The sequence below is a fragment of the Opisthorchis viverrini genome, assembly GCF_000715545.1.
Source record: "Opisthorchis viverrini unplaced genomic scaffold opera_v5_32, whole genome shotgun sequence".
In the NCBI taxonomy this organism is placed as follows: domain Eukaryota; kingdom Metazoa; phylum Platyhelminthes; class Trematoda; order Opisthorchiida; family Opisthorchiidae; genus Opisthorchis; species Opisthorchis viverrini.
In genome coordinates, this window is record NW_008751687.1 from 290509 (window position 1) to 312573 (window position 22065).

General features: G+C 45.3%; 1 protein-coding gene across 1 annotated transcript; it reads right to left on the bottom strand.

Annotated features, from left to right (window-relative positions):
* Positions 1 to 1279: 1279 nt before the first annotated feature.
* T265_02499 (hypothetical protein) lies at positions 1280 to 14677 on the bottom strand (the record flags this gene model as incomplete). The annotated part of the gene is made up of 5 exons (XM_009166762.1): positions 1280 to 1912; positions 3179 to 3551; positions 4441 to 4595; positions 9899 to 10216; positions 12911 to 14677. 5 exons carry the CDS (start codon positions 14513 to 14515, stop codon positions 1385 to 1387), a joined length of 2979 nt encoding a protein of 992 aa, XP_009165026.1.
* Between the last annotated feature and the right edge of the window lie 7388 nt (positions 14678 to 22065).

Sequence of the window (22065 nt, forward strand, 5' to 3'; positions counted from 1 at the left end):
ACCAGGTATTCAACACGATTACCACCCGAGGCCATCCCCTAGAGCATTACAAACAATTGTTTTTCCCACGTTATGTGGGCAGACGCGAACAAAAACCACAAAACGAAAAGTGTACGATGAAAATGGCTTAGCGTCAGTACAAGCACAACCACTGAGAACAGTATGTTGCTTGATCCTTTCCGTACTGAAACCGTTTGAAAATATACATGAATGACTAATACGCGGACCTATTGGCACAATAAAGAATCCCCTAATGAAGACGGTGTATTTTACTCACAAACTTACGGAATAAGTTATTCCGTTCTGGTGTCACCTGTTGCAGTGAACAAACAAGTGGTGCTTTCAATTGAGATATCGTTCTGTCAGTAAGTCGGGAATAAGTATACAGTTGTTTCATCCTTATTGAAAGTCATCAGCCGTGTGCAATTCAAGAAACTCGGTTTCGGACCCACGACCTTCAGGTCAGTGGTTGGACACAACCGTTCGGCCTAAAGCGCCTGAACACCAGTGTGGTCATCTCTCACTCCGGCACTCACAGAAACCACATCACATGGTCACGTACTGAGTGACTCCTCGAGACACGACTTCTCATATGAAAGTTTCACTCGTCTTGCGGAATTATTCATTCTCTGAGCCACTTACACATTGTTCACAGTAGGGAATTTTTAATTACAAAATCTCATTTTGTTCACGAAATATTCGCCGGGACGAGTCATCATAAAATTGCAACGTGAAATGAAAGCGGCCACTATCAAAACCGAGTGCTGTGTGATCGTCGCGCCTTTATGACTACAGCCCAAGTGGTCTTGCTTGCAAATGGTTGGAAACCTTGCAGGAGATAACACGCAGTCGATCCCAGTGACCCGAATGCTATCATTTTTCGGTCGCCTGTTGCTGTGTGTTGGGCTTATGTCGATTGTGATTGGCAAAGGACGCTGGATCGATCCTGCTGGTGGCACCATACTTAAACATCCGCGTAAGCATTACCCTTTCCTTTTCTTCCCACTCTTTAACAAGGCTTTCCTCCCTTATGGTTGTATGGCAGTTAAGCACCAGTAAGTATTGATATCGTTGATGATGATAACTGATATCTCGCGCTCCACAAATGCACGGCCGATTTCAGATGTTAAAACAACTTGTCAGAGGTGTACATCCATACATGCACACCAAGTAATCTCTTCCTATGGAGGAGTTTACATCAGCAACCTCGAAGAAAACAAGCACTACTAAAAGAAGGCGCTTTTCCGTGCCTTCGAGGTAAGAAACCAAGTTGACTGGGGAGCAGATGTATCTTTCACTGTAGTTGTACAATATGCGCACGGTTAAATCAACAAGAGAGGGAAATTTTGAGAAAGATACACAACACAGTCTAGTCGCGCGCGGGTCAGGTCTGAGAGTATAGAAGCAGATAGGGTGTGGTCATAGGTTGTGCATAGACTTGCTCCAACGAGGTGTACTGAGCAATGTCATCATCGAACCAGATCCACTGCATCCCCACTCGGGCCACGCAGGTATAATGACCACAACTGATGGACAAGCCATGATGTAATATCATTCCCTGCAACGCGTACGACCTGGTGGCAAGCGACCGCGATCCCTGTTTCTCATCACAAAAGTATCCATTCTCACTGGCAGTGTGGTCCGACAGGGTGACAGAAAGACGTTCGGGAATGGATATTGGACGCAAGATTTTGGACGATGTTTGCTTCACACGGCAAAAGGTGAATATGTTCAAACAGATTAGCACGTGAGAAGCGAGCTTTCGTAGACTCAGTCTTCTCGCGCGCTTCGTGACCTTGCCGCAAGATTCGCACTCGTTTTGAGTAGAGACATATTCTGTTCGGGTGAAATGAGCTCGAATGAGGGACGTGAGGTCCAAATCTGTGTTGCTTACACGTGAGCCCGATTCCACCTGGAATAATGCGGACAGAGTGAAGAAAGCAGTGAGCATACGGAGGGGTTCAAGAGTAGCGCATGAGGCAGAGGAAAACAATTTGGGGTGCAAAAATCGTTATGTGGCTGAGGTGAACGCTCTTTCGGTGCCCATGCCACCCGAAGGAAGCATGGTGGCTGAGGTACTGCCAGGCTACCCACACCTAGAGAGGAGCAGTCGGAATGCAGAGGCTGACTTTCTGGTCAGTGAGTTCGCACTTCACGCACTGAGCCACCTCGAGGTCATTTTATTAGTCATAAGCCCTTGCCTTCAAAGAGACGAAATACAAATGGCTGGCAAGTTTTCACACTTGGGTCAAAGGAAAACTACACGGTTTTGGGCAAATGCCACAATTGAATTCCGCCGAGGAAATGTCCTACAAAATATCAAGTGTGTTGGTCAGTATGTCCGGAACTGAGTAAGCGCCACTCAAACAACGTCGACATTCGTTCTTCGCTATCAAACTACATAAGTTTTGGGGGCGTACAACAAAAAATATGCACTACATTATAGTTCACCGGAACAAGGTCTGTCTGCATTGGAGATGTTTATGGCCTTAAGGTTACAATTTGACTGGATCGCACTAAGTGAAGATCATACCACAATCAGGACAGTATGACAACATAATGGACGCCTAGAAGACGGTTGAGTGATCACGGTGTGTGGTCAACGACGGCACAGCCAGTGTGAAATAAGATGGAGAAGATACAAGCATGAAACAGGTTTGCCCGGTGATTCATCTTTGTTTAACAATTACCACCATTTATTAATGTTCTACTTGCTCCGGAAGGTGGAGGTTACCGACATTAATTGGTCCTTCTCAAATCAGCAATATCTTCCGAGATATTCTTCAGTCTGATATAATATTAGAATGGTGATGTGATCATAGCAAATGGCCAAGTAGAAAATCATAGCTTACAGTTGATATTTTAGTTACATTGTTGTTTGAACAACTGCTTGTTCCGTAAACTGTTTTCTACTCAGCCGGTTGGTGAAGAGAAACGACCCACGAGGAACGAAGCAATAATTTGAAGGTAAAAGTTGCGACTTCTGCAACTGACTCCGGAAGCTTATGGAACTAACGTGACCGACAGGGTGTACACCTAGCCACTTTACCCGGAGCCAGTTAGTAACCAATAGAAACATACTCCGTTCAGTTTGCCGGCATTAGTACATGAACGATAGATCAGTCAAAATTCGTCACAGATAATCATAGGGAAAGCTCCTAATTGGGGTAAGAATTACCTGAAAAACAGAGTTGGATGGTTTTTGTTCTTCGTCGAAGGCCAGATCCTCCGACGACGCGACCGGGAGATACAAGCATGAGAAGTACTCGTCACATGTGCTGGACACATGGGCGCACTCTGTGCAAGATGTATGTCGAACCAATTGACCGCCGAACAACTGCCGCACTAGGGACATATGCTGGCCTGCTGCAGCAGCGGTATCGGTAGGTGCTGATCCGGCAATTTGCGTGGGTTGGGATTCAGTTCCGAGATCTGGTGAACTGTTAGTACGGCGAATAGACCGATGACACGGTAGGGATGGATTGAGAACGCTACGAGTACGATCAGCCGAGAGGCATATTTGGCTGTCATCTAGTTGCTGGTGTTTTGATCTTGAAAAAACAGGGTGGAAAAAAGAGAGGTGGCCGATTTACAGGGTATGCGCGTCATAATGAAGTATGCTTCATCATAAGAGACACAAAAACAGGAGTAGCTGTTTAAACCAGTTCTATTTGCTGGTGCCACTCAAATACTTGAGGACTTCCAGTCAACCGAAAGAAAAACTGGAACCATTGTTTCAGAAGAGTCCTGTAAGGATGACTTCAAAATGGGTTCCAACCTTTTTCTAACTGATTGAAGATTGGAATCGGTTCAGAATCCTCCGTTTTCGAAAAATCGTGAACGGACCCACCGACTACCTTTCAAATTTCTCTGATAACTTGTCGCACACTTGGAGATAGATGCCAAAAACACGATAGCCAATCTGAGTGTACCGCAAACGCCTAGGTCTCTGATGAATTTCGAAGTAATGGGGCAATTAATGAGTCGAAAAAGTGAATCTTCACACAAAAAGCAGGTACCGCGAATAGGTTTGTCTCGAACAGTAGTGAACAATAATCGATTTAGTTTGATGGAGATATCTCTGGAATATGGGATCTTCCTAAAAATCCATTTGAAATCTCCAAGACACCAAGTACACGGTTGCCCAGATACTCGTTGCCGACAGTCTTATGATGATACTGCCATCGTACACGTATGTAGTTCACTGGTAACATTTATCCGAATTGCATACTGGTGAGTTGGAACGAATGCCTTTCCTGGGCGAGTCGAAACGGAATGCCAGTTAGTTTACCCTCAAAGCAACCCAAACCCTGTTAATACGGGTCGTCTTAAGCGGAATACAAAACGCACGACAGTAGTACACTATGATGGTCGGCATAAGCCTCCACAAGTGAGATTTCTTGAAAATTTAAGGATTGATGACTAACACGGATCACTCACTTGAGCAGACTAGGATCGGTTGCTTGCAATTCTTCTTCGTGAAGCCGATCAAGTAAGTGGTTCAAGTACTCAACGGCATCTTGCTGCTCTCCAATGACGAAGTGTGCCGGTTTGGAAAGCGTGAGTACAGCACCGGGATCTCGCACAGTTTGGCCCTGTTTCGGATCAAATGTTCACGTGATATGTGTGCATTGAATCTAGTGAGCAGGAATACCAAATGAAACTAGGCAAAACATCTCCAGAAAGCAAACAGACGGGAAACACACAAGTCTACATGCCTGATTGACTAACCTGTTGTAAATTGATGGCCGTCCATGAATTCAAAGTTATCTTAACGTCGCATTATGGATAACACTTAATGTAAGAGAGGAGCAGTGTAAGTGGTTCTCGGGGGAGAAAATGACAGCAAACAAACGGGAAACTGGCGCGCACTATTAGTTTCAGATAAGTAGGCGGTCGCTACATAGAAGCTGCAGTGGGAAACTGAAGGACCCCTGTAAAAGTCATTACTACAGAGTGAGGATGGCGGTAGAGAAGTAGGTTGTTGACGGGACAGTACACGACACGAGGTAGCGTTATGAGGGCATTCCGGACACCCCATATAACTTGAGGTCAAAATGCAGCTCCTCAACGTCTTTTATTGGGACTTCTACTGAGAGGCGAAAATTTCATTAAACCTAATATTGGCTTTGTCTCAGTTAATCGGACGCCCAAACAAAAGCTACTGAGTTCCCCGATTGGCCGGTGGGTAGGTGGCTGGCAATCTGTCATAGAACCTCAGCTTCAAAAAAGACCGTTGCAATTTGTCATTATTAGCAGTGTGAGAAAACTTGGGGGTTTTTATTAGAGACTTTGTTCTGTGAAGGAAGTATGCTGGAAATTATCAGCAGGGAGTGGCGAACCCGCGGCCTCAGGCTAGCAGTTTGAACACTCAACCGATCGGCCAGGTGCGGCTGATCAGCAGTGTGATTAGCTCGCACGTAGACACGACTGAGGAGTGTGTGACGCCAAATCCTGCCTAGGTTCGATTTAGTCAAACTGCTGATGGGTCACTATGGCCGAAAGGTGTGCAAACTATCAACCGGAAGGTCGCGGTTTCAAAACTCCCTAGAGTTTAGTCAGATGCGCATTACTGATGATTTACAATACGGATGAAACAGCTGTACGATGCTGTTTGGCCTTTTGTCCAAAACTGGCTTCACTAATCGAACGAAATCACTAAAAACATGGTCACTGATTATATAATCTGTGCGGTTATAGCTAAAAGGTCCTAGTAGTTATGGTGTGAGAAGAATCAAGAAAAGTTAAGATCCTCTAACGGCTCACCAGTTCCAAAGCTGGTGCGGTTGATTCTATGTTAGAATAAGGGGGGGCGTATCGCACGCCGTTTCCAATACCCTCTGAAGTTCAATCAGTTTCAAAAAGAGTCTTAGAAAATGATGTCACCCAGTTAATTAATTAGTAGATACAGACAGTGTTGGAGGACAGTAGTGTTCTGGTAATATAGGTAACAGATAACTTTAATCTGAATTTCATGTGGTATTTCTCGAACAACTTAACTAGTATTACGGATAGGTATATGAAATTCAAGAGAAATGTAAAAATAGCCCTCAAGAAGTAGAACAGTCTGCTTCTCTAGGACCATTCAATCAACTGCAATCACCAACACCTTGCGTAATGACCCGCTCCTCAATACGACTATATGGCACTTGCACGAAATAGGTCGTTCACTCGTCAATCCTAGTTCTGTTGGCAACAGCCACCACGTTTGTTGGTTCTCCCATCAGTTTCGACAACTGAACACTAGTTGAAGTGTGCCGCGTCACTTCCATCAACGCATCAGTTGATACGCCACTGTGTCCTTGTCTGAAGTTACGTAATTCAGCGTGCCCATACCATCAATCGTTTCGAACCACCCTTCCTACAGTATGTGAGAAATAGTATATTGATGACCACGTCGCCGTACAGAACTCAACGCTGGTCGGAAATGTGACGAATACCAGACGCTAATCAATGCTGCTGTCACATGACCTTAGGTGTTTAGGGCTAGTTCACCTAATTAACTCAGTAATTATCAACACCTGTTGATTGAGCATTACAACTCTTACAGAGCGAACTGAGGTAAGTCAGATGAGGCTGACAAGCAAGTACGGTACACGCTATCATATGCATTTGGCTACGCATTACAAACCACCACCTCGAGCGCTTCTAGCTATTGGTTCAGGATGATACGCGACATTTAGAATGGCGAGTCTGTCCGTAGTCTGGGAAATAATCATTCTGGAACAAGACCTCTGCGAAACCAAGAAGTCCCAACTAACTGATTTCCAAGTGCAGATGATGATCACGAATTAGACTCTCCAATGTTTAGGGCAGTGAAGCGGGTTATCACTTTATGGGTTCGTTTCCTTACGAGTACCGAGAAGTCATATATCGATTATTAAAGTACACTAGGCCGAAAATTGAGTTCATCTCACTAAGAAAAGACAACTACGGGGAAAAAGATATTTTGTCTCTTGGAATGTGCCTATCACTGAGGGTATCACGCAGAAAAACATGGCTGCCGTGACATCTTTAGAGAAATGAACTATCTTCAGGTGATACTGCGCCTGATGTTTAAGCATATGATCCACTTCAGGCGAATTGCACCACAGCTACTCACGTCGAAAGGTAAGAAGCGAACAATGTTTCCCAACCGCGGAAATATTAGCTCAGAGAAAGTGGGATGAGAATGAACATCAAGCTTTCAATAACAGCTCAGGAGGACTCAGCCATTCGTGCAACCTTAGCCTGTCCGTAAAACGTGATGAAACTGACANCATTCGTGCAACCTTAGCCTGTCCGTAAAACGTGATGGACACTGACAGTCAGGTTATTCTTTATACCTTTATGTTGTTGGCTTTCCCTACAACCCATGTCGAAACACCATGCCACAGATAAGAAATAAGCAACGTGAATCTCGGATTGTTTCGCATTAGCAAAAGGGGCTATCTTCAAGGTTTGAGCGATGAACTACCATGATTGATCAACACTATATTACACACGACAGCCATCATGGAATTCAGAATATGAACTTTTGAAAACAATTGTTTCCGCTATCTCTTCTTCCGCTCAATACGGAGCGGAGGTTTACAAAAGCGGGAGACATAGACAGAAGTAAAAAAAAAGTTAAAGCAGACTCTGCAAAAGTTGTGAAAACTGTTTACGTCACGATCGATTAGCCTTAGTGGGCAGACTGCTTCACGTGAGCAGACTATGGAAGTCCAAATTCATGTACGAACGATTTCCAGGTGTAAAGACTAGGGTTAAGTGAACGAATCGCAACTGTTTCAACTGTGGTCAGCTATGTGTATTGAAAGAACCTTGGTAGACAGAATGGTGCGTGGTACAATATATTAAAAGCAGTATTAGAATTGACCACATGACCAGTACTGGTCCACGAGCGACCACTGCGCTGGTAATGAGAGGTCTCAACCCATCCATCCGCCAGTAAAAATGGGATTCACTCATTTATTCTCCTGCATAACTGTTGTGTAGTGAGCTCATTTTTCTGTAAAACAGCAAGTGTAGGTGATGTTCTTACAACTCAAAGACAAACTGCCGTATACTGAAAGCATGGAAGTCTAGCCCTTCACATGCTGTCGCACATCGGAATCCACTGGACGCACGGCACTGTAGTTAATCAAGAGCACAAAAGAGCATATTCCGTTCTGGCTGAGAGCCGGATCGAACAGATCAATTACTGGCGCAGTGGTCGTTCACTTGGCTAACAGTGGTCATTTGATTAGTTCTACCGCTGTTGTCATAACACTCTACAAAGCCACCGTCTACCTACCAAGATCCGCAACACATCTGTGTCGAGTCACAGATGACGCAACTGCGACTCGCCCACGCAACCCAAGTCTGTGCACTAGGACAACATTCGTACGCGCACTGAGACTTCTGTAATCTGCTCACGTGACCACTGGCAACGGATCATGACGTGAACAATTCTCACACCTTCAATCACACCCTCACTTGCTTTATCTGTGTTATACTTGTATGTATCGTTCACTCTCGGTTTTATAAATTCTCGACATGTATTGAGCGAAAGGGATCTAAAAAAGATTGGTGTTCATCAGATCTAACTTACTTTAGTTATGAGGAATGTCTAATTCGACAAGACAAAATTTTAATGCACACCCATATGAGAGCTCATTATTAATGCATGTCCATTAAGAGGCCTAACTATTGAATTTATTGAAAAGGGGTTATCTCCAGCTGAATCACATTTAAGAGAGTTATTCAGAAGTTTCCTGGTCTCCTAGAGGATAGTTGCTCTCCAAAATGGGTCAGAACGACACCAAGGCGAGTTTGATTAATCCGCTTTGATCATGTTTCGTTAGTTTCGGCCTGCTAGTTGAAAAAGCACACCAGAGTGCGCATCCCGAAAAGCGGTTTTTAAAGCAGCGAGCAGGATTCAGATAACATGGACACAGTAACGGGACGGAACACCACGTAAAAGGTAGGCCTACCTGGTGGGCAGTGAACTGAATTTGTAACGCTCTTTTGGATAGCCCGAGGCGGTATATGATGGCGTTGCAACATTGTATTCCTTTTTATAGAGACTATGGCAGTTATGCATCGAAAAGACGTCATAGATGAACAAGTAAAAAAGCAAGGCTTGTTGCCAACTAGGGTTTTCGCTACTGTAACATTGATAAGTATCTTGGTGGAAAAACTGTACTCGAAAATTGCATAGGGTGAGAAATGTTTACAGTTCGGAGGATGTACGATGTGGATAACGAGAAAAAACGGCCTTCGCATCAACATCAGTGACCTAAGGAATAGTGCTGTCCTCACTCCCAGTTAATATCTCGAATGACAGAGAAATAGCAAAGCTTCTCGCCACCAGTGGGGGGCGCCTACATAAGGCGAACGGCATCAAATCCCGGATTTTCTACCCAAAATCTCATGCAACCGCCCCCATCCCCCCATAGAGCGAACTTTCTTTGGGTAGCACACTAAACATTGGGAAAGTTACTGTGACTTGCATTTGGGAAAGATGTGTTGCTTCTAGCTTAGCCAGCTGAGTTACTTGTCGCGTAACATCGCTGAAATCAGGTCAATTAAAAGTTAACCGTTACGGCACGAAAACGTATGTAGTCACTCGTAACCACATGACGATATCGAATGAATGAAACCAGTTCACAGGGCAAGTCTCATTCTGTCACAGCGAGGGACAGTTCAAGCACATGAAAAATCAGCAAAACATGCTAGTTGCGACAAGTTTGGATCCCAAGACGCAAGTGTGACGGTCTGAATGAAGATGATGACCAAGAGTGTTCGATGTGGTCGAATCTTGCAGAGCTCCAGTCTCATGCTCCCCTATCCAGTTGCTTCGGCGTACGAGATATACAACGACCGTGTAAAGATACTTGTTTTAGGCCTGGGCACAAAAAATTATAACAACCCGTACCTGATGTGTGCTTAGTGCACAAAATAGGGCAAATAGTTGAGAACGCAGAAGCCCACCAGTCGTAGCAGTTGCAGCCAGATCCTTGTTCACACACAGTTTGGAGAGCTCGGGAACAGCCACAAAGGACGAACACGGTGGTCCGGGTGCAGAACAGGGACGAACGGGCTGGCTGCATGACTTGGGCCGAACAGCTTCTAGAACGGCAAGTCGAAAATCGGAGCAGTGATAGAGCAGTTGTAGGGCAGCATTTGCGTAGCACGTGTTCCCAATATTACGGAGACCGCTCTGGTTAAGCACCCTGCACTGATTGACTGTGCTCTGTGGATGATGAGAGAAATCAAAACATACTTCTGGTCAACGCCAAATCCACAAACCAAATCAATGTACTCAAGAAAACCTAAAACTTTGGACTGACCTCATCAGGCATGAGTAGAGCGTATTGAGATGCTCTACACCGAATCAGCTTTGGCTGAACACATTTGGCAATCCTCGAAATAACAACAAAGCTGAACCACTGAATCTTTAACAAGGTACTTGCATTAACACGAGCGGGAAAATACAATGATGCTCCTTCGCATAGGAGGGTTCGTGCAGCAGAGTGAAAGCACGAGGGCTGAGATACTAACAGATTACCCAAGCCTAGACAAATATTCGGTTCGAACTATGAACGTTCTGGTCAGCGAGTTCGCGCCCCTAACCATCAAGCCCTCTCAAACCCATTTTACTTACGACTATGATGCAGGTAAGACTCTTACAGAACACCAGAACTCTGTCCGCAAAAGTGCTGATTCCTTTATGATTTTATGAATTTTATGAACTCGCTGCCCCATACTACACAATCTTCGTATTCTTTACGCCCTCACATCTCCCATGCTTTCCTCTCCCGTAAACTTCCAAATCAGTTTTAAGACTGTTTGTCGCGTTATCCTATTCGCAGCAAACGTGCCGTTGTGAAAAAAAAACCATATGAACGAGTGAGGCGAATGGCATCGGTAAACTGAACGGTCCCACTCAGTTCCTTTACACCACCGAATACTCTGAGCGCTTTATCAAAGTTGATATGAAAAATAAGAATACGATCAACCATGGAAGCGCATTATTGGGCTAAGTTCCGTTGTCCGATTACTATATCATAGCTGCACTTCGGAAGCCATACGGAGGGTAACACATGATTGTAGCACTCGCTCTATGTTCCACGCGGACACCTTACAGCCCCTAGTGCGGCTCATAAACGAACGCGTCCCTAAAAATGAACGCACCATTTCTGCACGACCGACAACTCGAGTCCTCTGGCAATCTACACAGACCAGACTTGTATAAAACTTAGTACGCGAGTCGAATAACACAGAAAGCAGGAACGGTCTGGCCCAAGCAACCACTAACAGAAAAAAACTTCAAAAACACTGGGAATTCGGTCTTTTAGAAGACCTAGCGAAGGACCATCACGTAGCTTGGCAACGTGCTCTCGGGCTTCAGTAAGGACTGAGTTCGCACAGGCGTGCCGAAACTTCCATGATTAGCCTACCACCCCAACGTTCTAGTTGCAACAACGTATGGCAGGTCATCTGGTATCTGGCCAAATTTACTTATCCCAACACCAAGCAAGAGGAGCACCAATTCAGCAATCTTATTTAAGTGATGCTGGGTCAAGAAATCTTAGTTCCTGCTTCGTACCTGGCACGCACGTTGTAAAAAGGAAGTGATCTTGGCCTAAAAACATCAAAACGGCTGTCAACGCCAATATACTATTGTATGCGTCAGTTGCCAGGTTGTTGTCCGCGCAAACTAGGGCCACTGCTTGGAGATAGAAATTCCTAAGGAAGAACATTCATACAAGCTATCAACCGCCTACAGCTTGTGTGAGAGAGTGACCTTTCTCTGTCTAGATTCTTCCCACTGAACCCTCTCGTGAGGCCAAATACTCTACGAAAGATGAGCTTACGTAATGTGAATAGTAAAGTTTCCTTTCATAACCGGGGATATCCAGTCGTGAACAGTACAGACAAATTAAAAACATAATAAACAAAAAAAGATTGGATGGAATGCAGGATACAACCCGACCTTCACAGAACGCTATAGGCTTCGCTAAACAGTAGCTGCTGAGTGAACTAGTTCCACTGTGTTGACCCGGTGAGTTTTGCGTGAAACTAGACATTTTCCTTGATAAATCCTCTTGTTATTGATAAGGCTAGCTAAATACAGTCTACTAAATTCGAGTCACATGCTAGAAAAAGTAATATCTCCACATGAAGCGGTGAAGCAGACCGTGTGCCGAAGCGTAAACATGGTCGTTACATAAGTTCTGAAGAGAACTCGAATTTTTCAACATATTCGATGGAAACCCAGCATAAATTGAACAGTTCGATTCCCTAGTCTAGAATTGTGGCAGATCCACAATTCTCAGTAGGCTCAGTTCACCCTCGATTCGTATGAATGGTTGAAGGGATGCTCTAACATGATCTGTGCAGCTGATTAAGGGGAAGATATCGAAAAGATCCTTGACTGTGCTTGAACACGGCATTGGTCAATACAATCTTGGTGTTGTTGTTCACCACGTCGATAACAGGTAAGCTAAAATCAGACAACTTTGTGTGAAAGAGCGTTCGGGAACTCCACAAAGAACAATCGAAGTGGGTGAACGAAGGTGGATCAACCCACGAACACATTGCGAGCAGTTTCCGTCAGGAAACACAACGGTATAACACCATGAAAGTGAGGGGGACATGAAAGCGGAAAAGTCAAACTGGGACTATAACAGACATACAAAACTTGTTTTTCCACAAATCCCGTTAGCGATTAATACCATCACAAAAAAGCTAATGAAAAAAAATGAGTAATAGCCTAGGAACAGAGGAAATAATTCTGGGTATAATTCTGCTATGGTGATTTGTTACAGGCTTACAGGAACTAATCCGATGGTTCACAGAGATGTAGAAAAAAATAGCTTGAGGTTTAAACAGTCTGGCCATGAACACGATAGAGGTAAATTAGAATAATTAGGTTTCAACTTACCGAAACTGATTTTTTTCCAGGGAATTCATCGTAGTTATCTTCTATGGGAGACTCATCCCATCGCGACCAACAACGTCGAAGGTTTATCCCTGCCATCGAACCCCACCTCGCCAAAGTTGACCACTGGTAAACTTTTAAACGAGCTCGCATGGTCTGAACAGACCAGCGACCGCCACCAATCGTATCCCAGCTATCTAGAGGGTCTGAAGGTTGAGTCAACCCATTTGAGCCCGGTGTGTTGTTGTACAGGGAGAAACTCAAAAGCTGAGTGACCTGCGACATTCGGTAGAAAAAGGTCTCTGCCTCGTCAGACCTAAGGACACCCTCTCTGCATCTTTGTTGTATTTGGGGTAACAAGGGTAGCAGTTCGTCCTTGATTACTGAGTACCGAGGATCTGCTTTCGAACCGGGATTACCAGCAAGTAGAAGAAAAGTTAACGTATGAAAAGTAGACATTCGAGGTAAAGTTTGCCTAGAGACTAGACGGATCACAAACCGAAGCTGATCCACCATAAAGTGCGACCATAAAATTGAATTTTTCGAATTTGCAGAGGCACCTCCCGAGTGAAACAATCGTTTGAAAATTTCGCAAACGAATCCAATAATCCACTTATCAATGGGCGAACGAAAACCTTCCGCGTCTGGCCACAGAAGCCACATGGTGAGCCGTCGTAGAAGGGCAAAGCATTCGTCTGTAGAATCAATATGAGCGTCCGTCACTGACTGAATCAGAGCACACAGAGTTGGTGCACTCCCATCGAGTCCGTTCGAAGGGGGATCTAAACAAAACAGGAGAGCAGCCAGTGGGAAGAAACACGTCTCCGTAGTGACCGCACTAACAAGATAAGCGTCCATTAACGTATGCAGGTGACTGGTAGCGCTCGTGTCAAACTGACTACAAAATTCTCTTCCCATGAACTGTTTATCAGCACGCACAACCAACTGGAGGATGTGATTCGCCAAGTAAAATGCCAAATGCAACGAAGATTGAAATTCCGGTCTGTCCACAGCTTGCTCGTCAGTTGAAAGCACGCTAAGAAACCTGACAAGTTCAGTTACAAGAAGTTTGACATTGTCCAAAGAAGTTGAGAATTCATCAGAAACGAGGAAGGAAAAGTGACGTTTTAACCGCTGCACTAGATCACTTTTCGAACAAAGGTTTTCCAGTTTAGCGCAAATTCGCAGAATAGATGTAAAATATGGTGTTGTATCATCTACATGATCCAGCATCTCTAAGAGGTAGGATAACCTGCTTGTTCGCTCAATATTTTGTAAATATCTGAGTAGTTCCAAGTGCTGCAGTGCCTCGGTAGAAGTCCCACCTAGAGAGGAGACTTTATCACCGATGTTCATGAAGATGGAATTGAAACTGCTGTCCGAAAGCCGAACTAAAAGATAATCACATATGCTCTGCACAGCACAGCGACTGGTCTCATCAACAGATGTACCAGTCTTGCTGGAATATAGTAGACAGACGTATGCGAGATCGACATAGTCATCGACACAGTCAACGCCATTCAAATGCGTTAAGCAGTTATGAAAGACGACCAACTTGGTGGATGGAGGCAGATCGCTCGTGATAACACACTCTAGAACTTTGTCCATATTTTGGAATGGATGCTGCAGCCAGTCAGAAGAGCGAGTACATTTATAGCCAACCTCTGAGTTAATACATCACTGATGCTGCTCACCGACCGACCCCCCGACAAAAGCACCTCGCAAACTGTTCCGAACAAAATCTCAAGCAACGCTGGAAACGTAAAGGAAACAAAAGATTGTTAGAAATAAACTTGAAAAGCCGATGCGAAAGGGATCACTTGTAACCAGGAGACAAGTTCTCGTGCATATCGAGTTTGTACTTCTATCTACAAGAAGCAGGTCGGAAAAAAGGAAAAGTAGTTGAAGTGTGGGACTCGTTCATCGTAGAGTGCTGCTACAAATAGACAAGAGGTTATTTTGACCTGTTTTATTTAAGTTTCTTCTCTCAGAAAAGACCACCTTCAAGATCTTACCTTACATCGACGTCTTTGAACACTGTCGATGGTCGCGTCTTTTTGCAAACTTGAATGAGTATCCATTGAGCTTGATGAGAATCAGTCGATGTGAAAGTCCTGTTAAATGTCTCCTAAAACCTATCGAGTGTGCAAACCGGTGTAACCTCAAGTTGGATCACAACCGCAAACAGTGCTCCTGTTGAGGTTCATGTTAAAATTCGCACCTTCACCGTCTCACCCCAGCGATTCCTAAGCTATTAATTTTTATCTGTCAATAGGGACACCGAACACCCAGATATGACTGAAACAGCCGGACATCAGCCCGATAACTCTCAAACATCTAAAACCTCTTTGACACTGTCCTCCGAACCCCAATCGAGTTATCCTGGAATTCCAGAATAACAACGCGTTCATTCTTACAGCTTGAGGAAAACAGAAACCTGATTTAGTACATCATCGCCCATCTATGCCACTTCATATGTGCCCATGCAAAGGGTGCCGGGGTGAATGTCATGACCATTGTCTGCTTATTATTACAATCATCTTATATACTCGTACTGCATCTTATTATGTACCTTTCAGTTCATCCATGCTTGTTCTTAGACAACTAAAACGTTGCCTCTCCTCTATAACTCGGACTCTCTTCTAACTCGTACTCGGGAGCAATCTAAAGGTCTCAGGACCTAGACACTGCACTACGCGGGTTAATGACAGGCCTGTGCAATTGTTGAGTCGACGAACGTGGACAGCTGAGGTTTGTTGTATGACTTTTCTCCTTCAACCTCAAAAATGTTAAAGTGTATATCACTATTCGTCGTCCAGCCACAGGTCCTGACAAACTAATACGGGCTCTGTTAAAGGATGGAGGTGAATTTCTCAGTTAGTGCCTGTCTAGCCCGTTTGAGTTTGTACGAAAGATAGAGAAATTCGCAGGCGATTAGTGTGAATAAAGAATAGTGCCCCATTTCAAAAAGGATACTCGCAGTGACGGTGTCAGTCTGACCCCACTTGTAACAAGGCTTCTGGCGTCACTGATTCTTCGTCGTTTTATGGCAGTGCGCGAAACCTAGGTGCGTGAAAACCAAGAGGGATTTCGACCGGGTAGAGGCTGTGTCGAAATCTTCACATTCCGTCAGGTGTTAGAGCAATGCCATATGTACAAACACACTAAAATTTTGGTGCTTCTTTACTTGCGTGCATTCGACTGTGGATCGGTCAGTGCTATTAGCCACCGTTTTTTAACTGGGTATACCTCAAAAGTTTGTGAACATAATCGGCTTCATGTCTTCAATTACGTCGGAGCGTTTAAACAGACTGGACCTTACCGTGTTGTGACAGTTTGTGTACCCCCACAACCCATAGAGCTAGATTGGGTGGTGTCCGTGTGACACTCAGTCTCTCACACCAGGCTGGTCAGTAATTAAAAGTCTGATCCGACCTCTGCCTCTCGACTTCCCCTGTCTAGGCTTGAGCAACCTGGCAGTATTCCAGCCTTCGTGTTTCTTTTTGGCGATACGGCAGCTAGGCACCGAAGGGGTGCTACAGCTGAACGATTTTCAATATGTTTTTGGACCAACTCAGTCTATTGGTCCTTCAGGTTGGCGGTTAGAACCTGTGGTGACTTGTTTTGTAAAAAAAGGTAATGCACTTGCGCTTCCCGCCAAATACCACTGCCTTGCGGTTAGGCTTTCTGGTCGAGGACTCTGATCGTCTTCCTGTCTGGGTGTAGGCGCCCTGGCAGTATCCTAACCCCAACACTTACAGCTAACTATACTCTCATACCACATCGGTCTTGACGCGGTGTCACCAGCCAGGTCGCCTTGCTTGTTGCATAGCGCAGGGCGGGTAAGCTAAAATCGATGACGCCTCACTTCTTACACTTTCATGTTTTCTTCTACCATCCTATCCAACCCACAGTTGATCATTTTCTACGCAGGTCACCGTACTAAGACTGACCGTTCTGCCTACCGTGCACCACACAGGTACAGCTTCTGTACGTCCGACTTCAGTTACAACCCTAAAATATTCACAACCAGAGATTCATCTGGGTTCCAGGTGAGTCTCTCGCAAAACCACATTAGTTTGCAAATGAGTGAATTTCGCCAATTTCGTGCAATTTGGTTTCAAGTAGAACATAAGGTTGACGGAAACCCGGGGACTACGCCTACCTGATGAGCCCCAAAAAGGGTGAAACCGGTCGTGGGCTGTCGACGGATTTTTAGCAACCTTATGATGAGTATTACATTACAAGGATATTCAAAATCTGTTTTCAAACCCAAAAGCCTGTCTACATAGCCGCTTTTAATGTTCGCACACTGAGGCAAACAGGTGAATTTGACACTGGTGTTCGGGGGCCAGCCGTCCCTAATAACCGAACATCACATCATTTGGACGGATGTGTCACGTGCAGGACACGGGCCAGACGAAGGCATGCCCTGATTGGTCAGAATGCCAGCCAATCCGAGTCAAGCACCTTTGACTCGACGCTTCTCGCCCCCTCACGCACATTCTGGCACGACCTTGTGGAACATTCTGTGACTACCCTATAAATATGCTTTTAATGATTTTCCTGTCTCCATAAAGGGCTGTGTAGAGCTACCGTGCCTTTTGATATACCATAGTGGTCATGGGGAGCAGGAAGCCAAGGGACCGATACAGAGTTGCAGCACCGTTCAGCAAGTCATAAAAACTGGATTCCTCTTGAACTGACGTATGCTGTCCGTCAAGAAAAATACAGGACGCAATGAATATGATTGAACTGAACACCCCCTTCCTCTCTTCCTGCGCGCCTCTGGTGATACAGAGGGTGCTACAGCTGGAAATGCTGAGGTGGGCATTGTGTTAAGCGGCCGAGCTATGTCTAACTGATTGGGTACCCGTTGATAGTCGCCCTTGCGCTGTTCGCCTCGCAACGTCTGAGAATCACGAGAAAGTGGGGTCTATCAAGACCTGTTTCTTCTGTCTGCTTAAGCCCCAACAGACCGTAGCTTAGAATCTGCCAAAGGCAGTTTCAGTGACCATCTGGGGGATTTTTCACAACAGCTCAGGTATCGCTGTGGTCGCATGTGACAAAGACGCCCAGGTAGGTAGAATAAGCGCTGTTGTTGAGCCCCGCTTGGGTAGTCATCATCATCTCATCATCATCATCATCATCAAAGACGTTACAAGACTTCCGGGTGCTTTCGCCTTCCAGGATGAAACCCATGTGACCCTTACTGTACTTGGCTAGAAGCCTGGAAGTTATGGCAGTTAACAGATGTCACACTGTTAAGTGTCCCGGATGCTTAAACTTGGCCAGGCCTACGACAAGCTCTCTGACCCACTTTTCTTTTCATCATAAGGCTGGGTTCAAACAGACAGTGTCCCTTGGTGTTGTTGTATAGATGCTGAGTTGACAGACAAATTGACGTCAAAAGTGCGCGATCAATACCGAAGGTTGACAAAAGCTGCTTAGGTCGTCCTCGTTTGGTAAGTGCTCCTGCCTTCGGCCAGTCCTCTAGAACATACACAAATATCCAGGTAGATAAACTTATCTAAAGTATCAGCTGGCTCGTCTGCAGGTGTTATTTCACCACATCCAGCAAAAGTACTTTACACCTTATCGGTGCATAGTGCATGCAGGACCGCAGGTTAGTTGAAAAGGCGTGTCTATGAACCAGGGGAGCAACATGTCTACGAGTGAATGTCCAAAGTGCATTTGGACCTCCGACATGCAGGGGAGTTCCAAGCAGCACATAAGTAACAAAAATAAAGAGCAATAGTGGGAAATGGCAATTTTATCTTGTAATGCTAGTGATGATCTCAAGAGAGTGCTTTTTGCATCTCTAATGAGCAGTACGTCGGTGAATGCGACAAAAAAAGGTTGAGCCTCCGTCTGTTGCTGCTGCCAGTGGCTGAGCTAACCGCCCGGCTGCGCACCTCCGGCGATCCAGAAACTGTTGCGGCAGGATGTGCAGGGGTTGATATCATCCCAAGTCACCAAGTGAAAGCATTCTTGCCTGACTAACTACCCGCTGATAGTCGCCTCTATGAGGTTCGTTTGAAAACTTCTGCGAAGGATCGATATTAGCTTACGCCCCAAATGATTATAGCTCTGACATAACCAAGGACAAGTTTTATGACGCCCTGAATACCCTCTGCTCTGATATCATTGTGGTTGCTAGAGGTCTCAATGCACAACTGGACAGGCTTAGCGCATCTAAGACTCACTTAGGTGGTCGACATGGATTGAAATGGGTACGTACGGACAATAATGAACGACTGATTTAGCTGCGTGCTGATTGCAGGGTGCTTTTACGCACCACTAGCTTCCGAAATAGCCAAAGTCGTCTGGCTACATGGTGTTCCCCAAGCGCTATGAACTCGAATTGATCGAACTATCATCACTTACCGACAGGGCGGACCAATATCTGACTGCCGATCGTTTCGGGACAAATCTGTGGATTCCGGGCACACCCTCGTCCGGAGTCGCTTCTCATTTCGTTTTCCACGACAACATAAAACTCGAATAAATCGACTAGCAACCGACACACTGGTACATCCGGATGTTAGCCAAATTTACCAGTCGTCTTTTGGAGTCACTTACGATTGCTCCACAATCAGATTTAAATTCATGCTGGGAAGAGATCATCACCTCTTTGCAAAGTGCGGGGAATTTCGCGTGTGACACGTCGCTGTCAGGTGCATTCAAGAATTTAATGCACCTGAACGAATGAATTGAAAAACTGTCGCACTGCTTAAGTCTAGGAGAAATATCCCCCCCCCGTATCGACCATGACATGACCCGACGAATTATGAGACGTCAAGCGAAAGTAAGCTTGTGGTTCGACCGTGAAGTATGGTGAACACGGAAAGCCAAGGAAACGAAAGAGGCCAAGAAGGCTGGTAATGCCCGAAGAACATTCCAGTTGATCCACGTGACCGGTCCACGAAAGCCATCTATGGGTGAAACAATCAAGGATCAGAGTAGAGTGAATATTTTGAGTAAAGAACGCCACGACCGGTGGACCGAAAACTTCGAACAACAGTTATCGTGGCCACCAGCTGCCACTACAGCCTATGGTAGTGAAGCATCAGTGTTGAACACTGATGTCACACTGTCGATGATGACGATAGTGATAACTACAGCCTACAGCTAATGTAAAACCCTGGGCGATGAACGTTGAAACTCCTACGGTCTCGGAGGTTAATGACTACATATGTTCCCTCAAGCGTCGCCGATCTTTCAGTCCACATGATCTCCCACTCATATTTTTCAAAGATGGGGGTGGAACCCTCAGTCAGCGCTCGTCTGATCTGCTTGCCTATATTTAGAGAAAAAAACTGACCTAGACAACTGGGAAGAGATGGTAATAGTGTCTATTTTAAAAAAAGACTGCAGTTAGTGTGGTAATCATATGGGATCACATTAACCCCGATCGTAACGAGACTGTTGGCGTCATTTGTGGTTCATCGCCTTATGGCGGCTCGCGGAACAGACTCTAGAGCGGCAAGCAAGATTCCGGACTGGTAGGTGTTGCGTTGACCAAAGCTTCACACCACGCCAGGTGCTAGAACAATGCCATACGTATAAACAAACAATTGTGGTATTCCTAGATTTCCGAGGCGCATTCGACTCGGTTGGCCGGTTTCTTCTCCTTGACGTGTTTGCCCATCAAGTAAGTTTGTGAACACAATAAGTTCTTTCCATTCTCAAACTTCCGGAAGTCAGAATATACGGAGAGCTCTCCAAAGACTTACATACACAAGGCGGTGTAAGTGAGGGGTGCCCTCTCTCTCTCTCCATCCCTGCTGAGTTTCGTGACCGATGAGTCCGACCGAAGGTCTTCAAAACCCTGTTGTTTAAATACCCGCTGAAGAACACCTTGCTGATTTGGAACATGCATACCACATCGTTTTCGTTACCAAGAGAAGACGCCGATGCTTTTTGGTGAGCCTACCAGAGTCATCCATCCTTTGGTACGAACTTTTGATTCACAACATGTAAGGTCATGCTTCTGGACGTAAATTCATGCCACTTACAATACAGGAATAGGCACTCGATATTGTGGAGCATTTTACCTACCTTAAGCTTAAGGGACATGTATATCGGGGTATAATACGTATTGTTTCGTTGTATGGCTGTGAGACTTGGCCTGCTCAAGCATCATCATCATCATCGACATGACATCAGTGTTAAACACCAGTGCCTCGCTGCCATACAATCATGACTTACTTGAAAGCCTTATTGTGAAGAAAAAATAAAGGTGGACGGATGAGGGACTTAGTGTTAGCTGAGCACAATTCTTCCGAGGTGTCTGCACCTCCAGACACGCATTCAGGCAATCTGGATAGAAACTGACAACAAGAACGCCACTGACATCGGTTGGCAGCCATATCTTGCAATGTCTTCAACCAGGCGCAGTGAAGATCACGCGGTCCCCATCCTGGAGGGCGAGCGGCACTGACAGCACCCAAACGTCTCGTAATTTCCCCCATACCCCTATGCTAAGTCAAAGGTTGGTCGTCTCTCCGAATTGGGCACGAAAAACAGCACTCTCTTCGGCAAACGATGATTCCACACACAAGGCATAGCCTAACGAACGCAGCTTCTCGTGCTGGACACATTCTTCGATGGAAGTATCCGTTGCACAACCTAAAACTCGCTTGCTAATCTCCTCGTTACAGATTCACCGCTACCAACCCACACGCACTATGGTCCCAAGACGACGATTATCGAACACTTGAAGATACCTCAGTTCCGCTGCTCTAACAAACCAAGTCTTGCAGTCACACAACAAAACAGTCCGCTCTGTAAGTTGATACACAAGTTCCTTGAGACTTGGAAATGCACCACCTTGACGCCATAGGTCTCAAATTAGAAAACGCTACCAGAAACTTGCAGATTCGTGAATTGGCCTCATCTGTCGCACCACAATCACAAATAATACAACTTTCAAGATATTTAAAACGCCCCACAAATTCCAGTGCCTCTCCGTGGGTTGTAAGTGGCGTGTTCAGTGACTGCATGCCCAGCAGCATGACCTTGGATTTTGTTGGTGCAAAGTGAATACCAAAGGACGGGATGACTTTGGTCAGTTCATCCAAGGATACTTCCTCCTCTTCGAACATGAGAACAATGTCGTCTGCATATTCCAGATCGACAAGGTTTTCTCCACAGGC